At 34.7% G+C, this 13,328-nt stretch overlaps 1 protein-coding gene across 16 annotated transcripts in view; it reads right to left on the bottom strand.

Moving 5' to 3' along the window:
- Gphn (gephyrin) overlaps window positions 1-13,328 on the bottom strand; it is a 460,638-nt gene that overhangs the window by 232,167 nt on the left and 215,143 nt on the right. For all 16 annotated transcript variants that reach the window (XM_029484276.2, XM_085830493.1, XM_029484278.2 and 13 more), the window contains one exon: window positions 1,922-2,016. In XM_029484276.2, the coding sequence (XP_029340136.1) occupies window positions 1,922-2,016 (95 nt within the window). The remainder of the gene's footprint in view (window positions 1-1,921; window positions 2,017-13,328) is intronic.

The raw sequence follows: 13,328 nt of genomic DNA, 5'->3' as shown, positions 1-13,328 counted from the left end.
TCTGGAAGCGTCAGTCCTACTAAAATAGCTTTCATAGTGCTAGCTGATATTATAAAAGCTACAAGAGGAGAAAAGTAAGCATTGGTTCTTTTGAGCTGGGAACCCAATTAGCCCAAATAATGCCTGGCTTAGCAAGTCTTTGCCCACTTGTGCAATAGTGCCATCAATATCATGGGAGTAACTAAGCACTCTCTGTTTGCATTTAAGGCCAAATCCCCAAGACAAAATCCTATCTAGCATCATTATTGGGGCAAGAACCTATACCTAGATAAATAATAGATACTAAGTAAGAAACTAATATCATTTGTTAAGCAGGCTTTGTATTAAACTCCTAATGATATCATACCCATAAATTAAGATATCTCTCAAACTTGATCAGAGAATGTCTTTTTGCACTAGATGATGAACAATGTAGAGATCCACAAGACCAACAAGCAGAGAGTAAGAAAGAGAAGAATGTTAGCTTGCTCAGGGATCATTGTTATAGACAGAATGAAGAGAATGTATGAACGACAGTAGATAGATACAAGAAAAGGAAATGGTATCTTCTGGAAACAGCAGGGCATACCTTCATATGAATTCAGGTAGTATGACAACATGCATAAGACCAGTGCAAATCCAAGACAAACCGAATATAAGTGTGGAGAGGAGAGTTGGGCATGAAATTCCACCCTAAAATGAGAAGCTACTGGCAATTCTTAGCTGTTGAAAGAGGGATCTTTGCTTTTCTATAATGTAGCCCCTGGTTACGTCTACTACGTTTCAGTGTCAGGCCATACACATGAGAGTGTTTGTGCCTTGGTCGTGATGAGGGTGAAAAAAAAGAACACAATGATGGGTGGGAAGGGAAGGACCATAGATATGGGAAAAGTTAGTGGAGGGGAGAATATAATCAAAGCACGTAAAATTCTTAAAAGGGAATTTTATAAATATATAATATCTCATATTTAATTTCCTCTATAGTTATTAAATTTAGCATTATAATACTGTATGTACAATAAAGAGAATATAATAACTGTTGATTCATTCATAGGTATAACTCCAATGAGTGCTACTAATGAAATGTAAACTTAATCTAAATAAGTGGAAAGCTAGTTTGAATAACATTTAAATAGGTACCTTAGCTTTTATAGCCATATTTCACACAGTATATAAGTGGCTATGCTGATTATAAAGTTATAAATTTACAAGGTTGTATATTTTTGGCTACCATAAGATTAAATGTTTATTATTCAAAGATTAAAAGAGACCCTGACTAAATGAGCAGTTTTATATTTAATGATGTATACTATGCTCATTTATAGAACTATAATCTAAGATTTGCTAAAATACTAAGAAGCCATCATATAAAATATAAATGCCACCCGCTATGCCAATAAAGCAGTTTTAAATATATTAATTTAATATAATAATATACTGATTTAATAGAGCAATATTCTAAATTACCTGGAGACTATCAATATGAATTGAATTCTTTTTACTACTGCACATAAATATGCCTCCTTGTAAATTCAAATCAAAGTTCCTAACATATGAGATAAGTAATTTTAATAAATTTTGCTGGTTCATTGTATTAAACTAGCACCAGGTTACTGTTAATAAATATCAATTGGTGATTATAAATAATCACAAAAAGGATAACTTTACATTTTAATGAATTCAACTCTTATGCATTAGGACTGATGACATTCAGCAATGATAAAACAGTACCTAAAAGTTTAGTAAAAGTAAAAACAAAGCCAAAAAGAAAAAAAGAAGCACCTGCTTGAGACATAGCTACAGAGACCAAGACTCTTAACTCTGGATAAAATGGAATGAACCTACTAAGTCTTCTGTCTAGTTTTGTAGATATACTCTTCTAGGGTACTGATCTGTAGTCGGGAGGCTCACTTTCGTTGCAATTAGTGGGTGGCTTTCTTACCTAGAGAGCATGCCCAGAGGTGTAACATTAAGTGATCCCATCAGCATTGCCAGGGCCATCCCTGGCGCTTCCCGTTCTATTACTTCTTTTGTGGCCTGTAATTAAAGATTAAATAGCAGACTGAGTGAAATCGCCAAAAGAGAAGAGAGGCAGAGCAGTAAGTTCCACTTTAAGATAAACCGTATTTTGTAGTTCTTCAAACATTTGGATTTTTATTGTCAGCTCAAATTTTCAGGATCACTGAATATCTGCTATTGACTAGGAAAATACAAGGAATGTTACAAGTCCCATCTTATTCTTTTCTTCATAGTTTCAAAGTATTTGATAGAAAACCCATCTTCTCTGGTAACCTGAAGTCCAAACCAGGGAGCCTCAGATTGCTGTGACAGTTTTTGAGATCTCAGATGTGTAAGAAAACTGGGTGCCAGTGTTGGTTGTTCTTAGGGTTTTTGTTTGTTTTTAGTTTTGTGGAGTTGAAGATGGAACCCAACACCCTGTGCATGCTAGGCAAGAACTCCAGTATTAGCTGTGGCACTATGCTACATCCACATTTTGCCTATTATTATTGAAAAAAATTACTTCTAAAATATATTCCTATTAGTTCTATGATTTTATTACATGGTTAAAGAGACAAAAATATCAGCTGGAAAAAATTTACAATTTCAATATAAATTAGCTACTGGATTAAAAAAATAAAGTAATAGGATTTACTATAGTAAGAATCTATGATATGACATGGTTAAAGTGAAGGGTACTTAAACCAGGACTAAGTTAGTGAAGAAGACAGAAATACTATATTTTCCAACAATAGCAATATCTTGGAGATATTCCAGGTTTGGTTTCAGACTACCACTGTTAAGCCAATAAAACAATAAAGCATATCATATGACCCTTTTGGTTTCTGAGTGCATATAAAAGTTATGATTACACTGTCCTTTGTGTTTTAACCATAACATATCTAAAAAGTTACAATAATGAAATACAGTGTTGCAAAAGTATGTTAAACATCATCTGAACCTTCAGCACTTCAAGTGGAGGCCTTGATCTTATTGGCTGTAGTCTGATCAAAAGACATAAAAATAATTAATGAATAAGTTTAGACTATAGGAAGAATTACCAAATGCAACACAGAGATATTTGGTAAAATATATTGGGGAAAATGGCATTATTATTCTTGCTCTGCACAGGGTTACCTCAACCTTTAGTTTGCAAGACACTGGTATTTATGAAGGCCATAACATAAAATTACAGAATATGAGGTATGATTGTATATTGCATTTAATGGTAAAGATAAACTTTAGGCTAAAATTAGGAACAAAACACATGACTTAACCCATTTCTAGCAATCTATTTATACAAAGCAGCTACAATAACTGTAAATAACTAAGAAGTAAAACATGCAAAATCGAGTATTCTAGTATGCAGAAAACAAGCAAAATATTAACAATGACGGAATGAAAACAAGCTGTGACTGCAACTGTTCAGCAGAAGTGAGCTACAGTTCTAAGTAAGGCTGCATATATGGCTGATTGTTTTCTTCGAGCAAATACTTGACCAAACAGTTAAAGCAAATCAAGTATGTATTAGATACTAACTGATAGTGTAATTTTTAGAACATATGTCAATGTGTAATTTGGTCCTAATATGCATATAAAATATGGGATTCCAAGAACTGATAAATCTCCTGGTTCACTGCACCACAAATAGCATAATATTTAACAATAGCGATTGCTTCTTAATGAACTCTTTAATGAGAGAGCACCACAGGCTGTAGAAATCAAAAAACTTAACTTCAAAGTTTTAAAATGAATTATTATTTAGGTTTAAAGGTGAATAACTATGAGCTGTCTGCCTCATTTTTCATTGTATTCAATGAAATCAATCTATTCAATATAAATTTGAGGTCTTATGATATGAGACATTATTTCTATTATAAACTGCTCTGTTAAAGTTTAAAACTTCCAGGAAACTAAAAATCTAAAGTCCTAAAAAATATCAAGCAAAGGGAAGTTGAGCATAATATGAAATGACCTCTTTAGCAGAATTAGGACTTCATTGCCCACTTAAAAAAGTCATTATATAAGCACGGTTTAACTTTTAATGGGTTTGATTATAGTTTATCTCCCAAAGAGTCACGTTAGTAGCTTGGACCTTTCTGCCTTTTTTAAACTATGAGATAAATAAACTTTTTCTTTGAAAGTATTCATTCTCCAGTATTTTATTCTAGCAAAAAAAAAAATACTGAGATAGACATACAGATTATACACCCCAAGAAGAATGGCACATTTTAAGGACAAGTAGAAAAATACCAACAGATAGCCAAGAGGGTATATTTATTCTAAAATAGAGAGACCAAGGAACAATACTTATCCACTTAAGAAACACTACTTACTAGGTATTCCTGTTTAGTAGAATTCAAAGGACGTGATAATCTAGTGATGAACTGAATAAACTGAGCAAATAAGCTGTGACCCAGAGTTAACTAATAATGTAAAAATTACATAGAAAAGATAAAGTCCATTTTTTTTTAAGATTCTCTAAAATATATCATGGGTTTTCCTAGAACACTGGATTTCAGTTTCCAGAGAATTATTTTATTAGGAACCACTTTTGTGCAAATCTTTCAGTGAAATTTCTATTTCAGATGGAGTATTTAAGGTATGTTCATATTATACTGATTTTCTTTAGGAGGTTCTGCAGAAGAAATTTTTGATCTTAACTATGACTGGATAGTCCTCTGTATTGCTACGTTTGCTTTGAAATTATAATGGTATGAATCATTGGTGGGTGGCTGAAACACAACCTGTCTACAGTAGGGCATTCTTAAATACATCATCTACAAGATCTTTTTTAGATCTGTGACGAATGCATTTTTCCATACAATGCTATAATCTATTTTGAGTTGGTTTCTTATTTTAAAATGACTGGTATGGTCAATAACTCATTATATGCGAAGACAATGCTACTCCATAGTTAGTTTCCAAGAGAACAGGGCTTTGATCTGTTGCATCACATGGTACAATGGGTAACATGTGGCATATCCTCAATAAATAGTGGAACATAAAATAAACAAATGCACTATCTAGATTGAAATTTGGCCTTACTGCCCATTTGTTTTGTGAAATAAATGGAAATAATCTTTCTGAGCTTCAATATATTTATGAATAAAACATAACTATATCTTTTAAGATGATAATGATGAGATATAAGCAATCTAGTATATAATGGATATTCAAGAAAAGTAATTGTTTTCTGTTCCTATTTTCCATTTCAACTTACAACCTTACAGTTTTGATTGTATCAGATTAACAGATAATAGGAAAACATATATACTTATAATCAATAGTTAAGAAGCAGAGTTGAAATAATACGGAATTTACAACAATAATTCAACCATGAAAACACTGGCTAGTGAAGGAAAGGAACAATTCTGAAATGCTCTCTCTGACCTTTATAGAGCAAAAGCCAATTAAGGTGTGTATTAGGAAGACAGGAGAGAGGGCAAGAGCTGAATGCAAATATCTATAGCCATATATGAAAAGTACAACAAAGCATAAAGCAAAAGAATAAAACCTAACTCAGAATAAAACAAGACAAAATACATTAAGACAATAGAAAATCCAAACAGAAGAGATGTTGTAAGAAAACACCTCTATCACTTTTAGTCACAAGTAATAGTAGAATAAAGATAAGAACCATCTGCACCTGCGATTGTGTTTACATAAAACATTATCAGTGCTAAAAAGATGACATTAAGAGTTTGAGATAATTTTATATAATTGTTTTATGGTACAATTTCAGATTTTTGTAATTATAAGCTCTTATTTAATTAATCAATTACTTTTTTGAAAATGTATAGTAGAAATTAGGGTTTCTGTTTTAGATTATGGTTTAGGAACTAGTCAGTTGCAAAATAATGATGTTTAGGAAATACTTATTCCTTGTTTAAGTATTTAAGTTTAACTTGTAAATAGGTTTTGCTATGTAGCTTAGGCTAGCTTGGAACTCACTAAGTGGTCCAAGCAGGCCTTAAGGTGCAGTCCTTTGCCTCAGCCTTCTAAATGCTGAGTTGCAAGCATGTAGCACCATGTTCAGTCTTTAAATATATTCTTAACAAGGAAATCTTGACTGCCCATGAGAAACACTGCCCATTTCCTTTATTGTTTAGGTGTTGGTGGTATAGGGTGAGCATACTTCCTTCCTTCACTTTTATACTTTGAAGATAACATTAAAGTCCAAAATACCCTTCAAAGGCTGCTAATTTTTATAAACTAAAAAACTGTACCATAAATAGAGTTCTTGATGAAATTCATGCTCACTCTTGAACTTCATTGGGAAATGATATTAAAAAGTTATTGATAAAATGATATGACTTTTAATATTAATAGAACATATAACTAAGTCTAAATAATTGCAAATGTAAAGTGACGCCATGAAGAATCTTCTAGTGTAGTGCTTTTAATCAATTATGTAGGCATACTCTATTAACAGTGGAATAGCCAGGCAATGGTGGCACAGGTCTTTAATCCCAGTACTTGGGAGGCAAAGTCTGGTGGATTTCTGAGTTCAAGGCCAGCCTGGTCTACTGAGTTCCAGGACAGCCAGGGCTATACAGAGAAACCCTGTCTCAAAAAATCCAAACCAAACCTAACCAAATGAAAATAAAACAAACCAAAGCAGTGGAATAATTTTATTTATATTCACATACTTGCTACTTGACTAGGTAGATATTATAAAGTATCCTGCTAACAAATACTACAATGCTATGTGATAAATAAATAACCATAAATACCAAAGATTATGTGGTGAGTAAAGAAACATAACAGAAACACCAGATACTGGCTGGCGATAACTTTGCTATGCCATCAAGGTGAATATGGTTTGGGCAACAGTTCTCAAACTGTAGTGTACATCAACATATTCTAGAAACTTTGCTATAATGTAGATACTCGGGCACGATTCTTACATACTTCAATTTATAATGTCTGGATAGGGCTTCAATTTATAATGTCTGGATAGGGCTTCAGAGTTGCCATTTTAAACAATTTTCAGCTGATACCTATGATACTTAAAGAGCATACTTGAAAATCATAGTTGATGACAGGAATGTGTGACACCCTGATTTTCAGTGAACATTTTACATTCAACTTTATAGATGATATAAATGTGAGAATACTTCACTAGAAATAAATATTTACCTAATGAGAAGACAAACTGGGTAAAAACTAAATAAGTCCAGGAATATTTTCCTGATGCCTTCACATTGAAGCAAACATGCTACTTGAATTTCTACATTTCAAACTTTGCCATAATAAACAGTTCTGTGACAACCTCGTAAGTATCTGGTGGCATACTAAAGATTAGACTTAGCAATATGATTTTTGTCTCTCAAGTGATATTGTTTGTATCTTTTCTGTCTAGCTGTAGTTTTGAAATATCCAGTCATTACTATATGCTGGCACGGTAAGACTTGATGAAAGAGAATACCGACTAAGGCTAATGTAAATATATCAAAACCTAGAAATGAATGTTTTGAATGAATTATAGTAGATTCAAAACTGTTAAAATAATTTCTGCTATTTCTTGAATGAGAAAAGAATAGGTTTTTACCAATTGGCCCTTGACTATTACTAGAGGCTGACATCTATATAAATATTATCCAGTCTCAGCCATGCAATCCCAAGGGGTGGGATAAGAATTTTACCAAAGTATTCTTAACCATCAAGCCATTACCCAGCTCCACTTCATATAACTATGAGGTGTAAAAGTGTGTAACTTTTGGTGTGTGTAACTTGACAGGCATGGTTAAGAACTTGCAGCTTATAGAGAGTATGAATTTGGTTCTCAGGACACATGCAGGCAGTTCACAACTATCTGCAACATACATTTTCAGGGGATCCTACAACCTCTTCTAGCCTCCATGACACTTGTTCAAATGTGATGTGAGTGCGCACATGCACTCCCACAGCCCCCACTTGCATGCATACACACACAAATAAAATAAAAAATAAATCTACAAGTAAGTCATATGCAGCTAGGAGAACTAATATACACTGCAATGAATTTTTATTAATAATATTGTATTGTATATGTAACTTTGTTAGCAGGGTAGTTTTCAAATCTACAAAGATAATTCTGTGATAAAATAGGTTTACCATTAGGCTTTTTTTGTTTGTTTGTTTTTTGCTATAATCCATCCATCTATTTGCCCACTTACTCATCCAAAACTCTATAAAAATCACATAAGCAGTCATGTTGCCTAGACAATACCTGAGCAAAGGACGACATCAATGGACATGCTAACATGGAAGGCCTCAGTCCTGGACAAATCAGTAAAGGGAATGCGGAGAGCTGGATGAATGGTCTTCCCCAGAGACGTCCTCAAGTGGTAATACAACTTTAAATGCCCGTGACATCATATACATATAGGGAACATTATATTTACTAAGAAAGTTGTATTATGTATCTCTGGATATATACAAACTTAAAATTAATATTTAGAGAGGTGGCTAGACAGACAGACAGATCAACAAAGAAAAAGAATCTATAGATTTGATTAAGAATCAAGGATGGGTGGGTGGTACATGAGAGGGTTTGACGGGAGGAAAAGGAGTGAAGAAAATGATGTAATTATTGTTTGAAAACTTACTATGAATATTATATATTCTATTACTTAGTCATAGAATTCATTAATAGAAGAAATGATGAAAATGATGAAATATAGTAGGGAGGGGGAACTTGAAGAGTCCATCTCCAGTGGAAGGATATCAAGTGGAGGGATGGGGTTGTTATCCCACAGTCAAAAGCTCTGATCCAGAACTGTTCTTGTCTGAAGGAACTACAGAGACAAAAACGAAGAAGAGCATGAGAGAAAGGAAGTCCAGTGACAGGCCCAAATTGGGATCTAGCTCAAGTGAGGCCCAGGGCCCTGACCCTTACTGATGCTGTAGTGTGCTTGCAGACAGAAGCCTAGCATGGCAGGCCTCTGAGAGGCAAACAAGCAGTTGAAAGAGTCAGATGCAGATACTAGCATCCAACCAAAGGATGGAAGGTGAGGACCTGTGGTTGAATTGGGGGAAAGCTGGAAGAAGCTGAGGAGGAGGAGGGCAGCACCATGGGAAGACCAGCAGTCTCAACCGATCTGGACCTCTGAGATCTCTCAGAAACTGAGCACCAACCAGGCAGCATACATTAGCTGATTGGAGACCCCCCACACATAGACATTAGAGGGCTGTCTGGTCTGGCCTCAGCGAGAGAAGACATGCTCCTAACCCCAAGGAGTAAGGAGGGCTGGTGCAGTTGGGGTGGGGGAGTGGGGACATCCCCTTGGAGACAAGGGGGAGGAGGTATGGATGGGGAGTGGTCGGGAGGGCAGACCAGGAGGAGGATGAAGTCTGGACTGTAAAAAAGGAATACAGAAAAAGAAAAAAGGAGTGTGGAGAGCTATTAAAGAAGGACAACACTCTATGTTGTATATTTCTGGTTACTGTAAGTACTTGAACCCCCACCCTGACCTCCCCACTCACAAGAAAATTAGAAGAAAGCTCGTATAAAAGGACATGAATGATGTCATTCCACGGTATACAATCCTGAGGGCTGGCATCAAAGTTGTATGCAAATATGCTGCATCATTGAAACCTCAACAGCATGATTGCCTAGACAATACCCATGCAATGACATTAATGAAATGGCAGTGTGGTCTGGGAAACATTTCACAAGGCCCCACCCCTAGGTGAAGAGCTATAGACAATTTTTTTCTGAGAAAGAAAGAATTGAGTTTATCCAGGTATCCTGATAGATCATGAAATCTCTAGTGGTCAGCACTAAATGCACGGACATAAAACCTGTTGTTAATTTAAAGAAAATATTTCTATGCATGACTGTGCTACTGGTCACTTTTTCATCTATGTGTTTCACGTGTGACAGTATCTTCCTATAGTGTGACACTTCACTAAAGCAGTTCTCTACTGGATTTCATGAGTACTGTTTAAAAAAATGTACTATTTAGCTTGAGGAAAAAAGAAATCAGAAGTCTTAACTTGTGGTGACTCAGTTTAAATACATGTGCATTCTCTACTTAAATAGTTAACATTGTTGTTACAATACAAGAAACATGATTTAATAATTTTCTTTGAAAGAGTAACTAATGAGACATACTAATAATTGTGACTATGTCAAAAGCAGAAAGTATACCAATAGAAAAATTGAAAAGGTAATTCATGTCATTTGGTTCAAATTTTGTTTTAACCTATTAATCTAATGTGATGTTTTAAACAGAGAAAGGCCCCATATTCCGTGTAGATATAAGAAGGATCTTTGCCTAAAGCATACGTATTGCCTTTAACACAAAGCTTATATACATTTGTATTAACCCATGACCTAGATCACATAGAGGTTGATGTTACAAATAATAATCAAACTTTTTGTCTGTGAAAAACAAAAAAGTTTTACCAACAGCATTGTAAAATTGAAAGTTTAAGTTTCATAAGGTTTTGTTTAAGAAAATGAATGAAAACTTCAACATGCCAATAAAGATCTATAAAGTTTAATAAAGATATATTCAGAACTAGAAGTTTTGGAGAGCAGTTACTAGAAACAGTTGTGAGCATCACCTCCCTCCCAGCCCCTGCACCAAAGGCAGATTGGTAAAAAGTAGAAAGGAACAGCATTTCCTGGATTGCAACTCTAATCTGAATGGGAAACAGTAATTAATTTCCTGTACTTCCTTCAGCAAATATAAAAATAAGCATGTGCCCATGATTATTTGTGACAAATAGTTACATCTGGTAAGTCAAGCAAGTTTTATCAATTCTTAAGTTGCTATAGTTATGCACTAAAAATTATTATTCTTTATTCCTTTTTTATTACTGATAAGTGGATATTAGCCCAGAAGCTCGGAATACCCAAGATACAATTCACAGATCACATGACGCTCAAGAAGAGGGAAGACCAAAGTGTGGATGCTCCAGTGCTTCTTAGAAGGGGGAACAAAATACTCACAAGAGGAAATACAGAGACAAAGTGTGGAGCAGAGACTGAAGGAAAGGCCATCCAGGGACTGCCCCACCTGAGGATCCATCCCATATACAGCCACCAAATGCAGACACTATAGTGGATGCTGCAAAGTGAAGTGCATGCTGACAGGAGCCTGATATAGCTGTCTCCTGAGAGGCTCTGCCAGAGCCTGACAAATATAGAGGCAGATGTTGGCAGCCAACAGTTGGAATGCACACGGGGGTCCCCAATGAAGGAATTATAGAAAGGACTGAAGAAGCTGAACGGGTCTGCAACCCCATAGGAATAGCAACAGCATCAACCAACCAGACCCTCCAGAGCTTCCAGGGACTAAACTACCAACCAAGGAATACACATGGAGGGACCCATGAATCCAGCTGCATATGTAGCAGAGTATGGCCTTGTCAGTCATCAATGGGAGAAGAGGCCCTTAGTCCTCTGAAGGTTCGATGCCCCAGTGTAGGGAAATCGAGGGCATGGAGGTGGGAGTGGGTGGGTGGGTGAGTGGGTAAGGGAATACCCTCATAGAAGCAGGAAGAGGGAGGATGGTATGGGAGGTTTCGATGGGGGTGGTAATCTGGAAAGGGGATAACATTTGAAAAGCAAATAAAGAAAATACCCAATAAAATTTTTAGTGTTTATATACTCTAATTGAAAAGCTTATAGAAAAACTTAATTCTCTGTAGTAAGACTATTTTTCCAGAGAAATCAAAAATTCTATTTGAGCTGTTTCTTAATGAAATATAGACTGAAAATCAGGTCCATACTTTAACCTGTAATTATCCAGACTCTTCCAGAGCACCCAGACTTTGGTGCCTAGAATAAAGCAGTATGTTTTTTTTTACTTCTTATTCTTTTCACACCCTCCCACAGTGCGTAATGACCACATAGTCTAGTTTAGCTTTGATTCAGGGATTCTACTTCAGTCAGGATTTCAGAAATGATTCCAACTTGGACAAAACAGATTAATGTCTTGCGTACCCACTAAATATCTTTGGGCTAGACAATTCTTTATTACAGGGGACATTCTATGCCTTAGCATGCTCAATGACATGACTTGCCTCTCCCCATTCAATTCTAGAAGTAATTCTCCTACTGTAAAAAAATCTAAAGAAAATCATCTCAGTTTGAAAAGTACTCACACATACACATTTTGCTCTAGAAAAAGTACAAGCTCTATTTTAATTCACTTGTTAAGTGACTTTAAGCTTTGTAATTGGTATTTTTAACTGACTATCAAATAGATTCTCTTGAAGACTGGATTTTTAAATGCTAGAAAAGTATACAAAATGTTTTCAAGGTTTAGATAGATGCTCAAATACAATTTATATTAACTGTATGCTAATGTATACTTTGAAATTTCTATGTGAAAATTGAAAGTTTGGGAAATTAAAATAATGATTGCTAAAGGTGGTTATGTATTTTGAATGTCTTAACTATAAGGTAACTTCTAGTTTATGTCTATAGATATATCATGATTTCTAAATTATTCAAGTTCAATAATTTTCTATCTACAAACTTGTTAGCAGTGAATATTCCAAAGCATAAAGACAACTGAAACAAACTTAAATATGTCAGCAATATTCAAAATAGGACCTACAAATTACAAATAACTTTTTAGAAAAAACAGCATTTTGCTAATCTTATGGCTTAGATTCAAGGTGTGTTTCTCAGTCTGACCACAGTTATAAGAGTGTGGATGTCAAAAAATGGAGTTTTTAATAAATCTCAATGAATCTTTTTATTTTTAAATAATAAATTTTAATGAATTGATTTATATTTATGTTTCAAAATGATGCAGATAAACATAAGATTGACTAAGTCAAGACTATCTTTCAACTAATGCTCTCCAACTAAGTTATTTCAGTTATAAAATTATTTATGGATCGGCAATTTTGTATTCACCTCTTGTGGTTACAATAAACAATAGGTCCAGTGAAAACAGAGAAAAAAAAAAAAAAAAAAACAAAAACAAAACAAAACAAAGAAAAGACAAAAAGCTCCAGGTGGCTTAAAGTAAGAAATAAAGCTGGACAGATACAAGGAAACTTTCATACATTATTAATACACAATTCACTAATAAAATATGTAATTTTGTGTATGTGTTTGTGCATATGTGTGCAAGTTGGGATGTTTGTGCATGTGGGGTCAGAGGCCAAGTTTGGCTGTTGTTTTTCAGACTCTGTCCACCTTTTTATTTGTTTAAAGGTATTGTCTGTAACCATTAGGTCTCAGGCAGTGCATATGTCCAGAAATGAAAGTCTTGGCTCAGCTCAAGCTGGACTAAAGGATTTCTGGTGGCTAGATAAAAGCCATAATTATTCAGGAACTCCACCAGCCAAAAGGAGTCATTTTCCTTGACTCTGACAGAAGAAACATATGACTTGCCATT

Source organism: Mus caroli, unplaced genomic scaffold (genome assembly GCF_978045245.1).
Source record: "Mus caroli unplaced genomic scaffold, Mus_caroli_1 scaffold_14, whole genome shotgun sequence".
NCBI lineage: Eukaryota > Metazoa > Chordata > Mammalia > Rodentia > Muridae > Mus > Mus caroli.
This window is presented reverse-complemented; position numbering and strand designations above follow the sequence as displayed.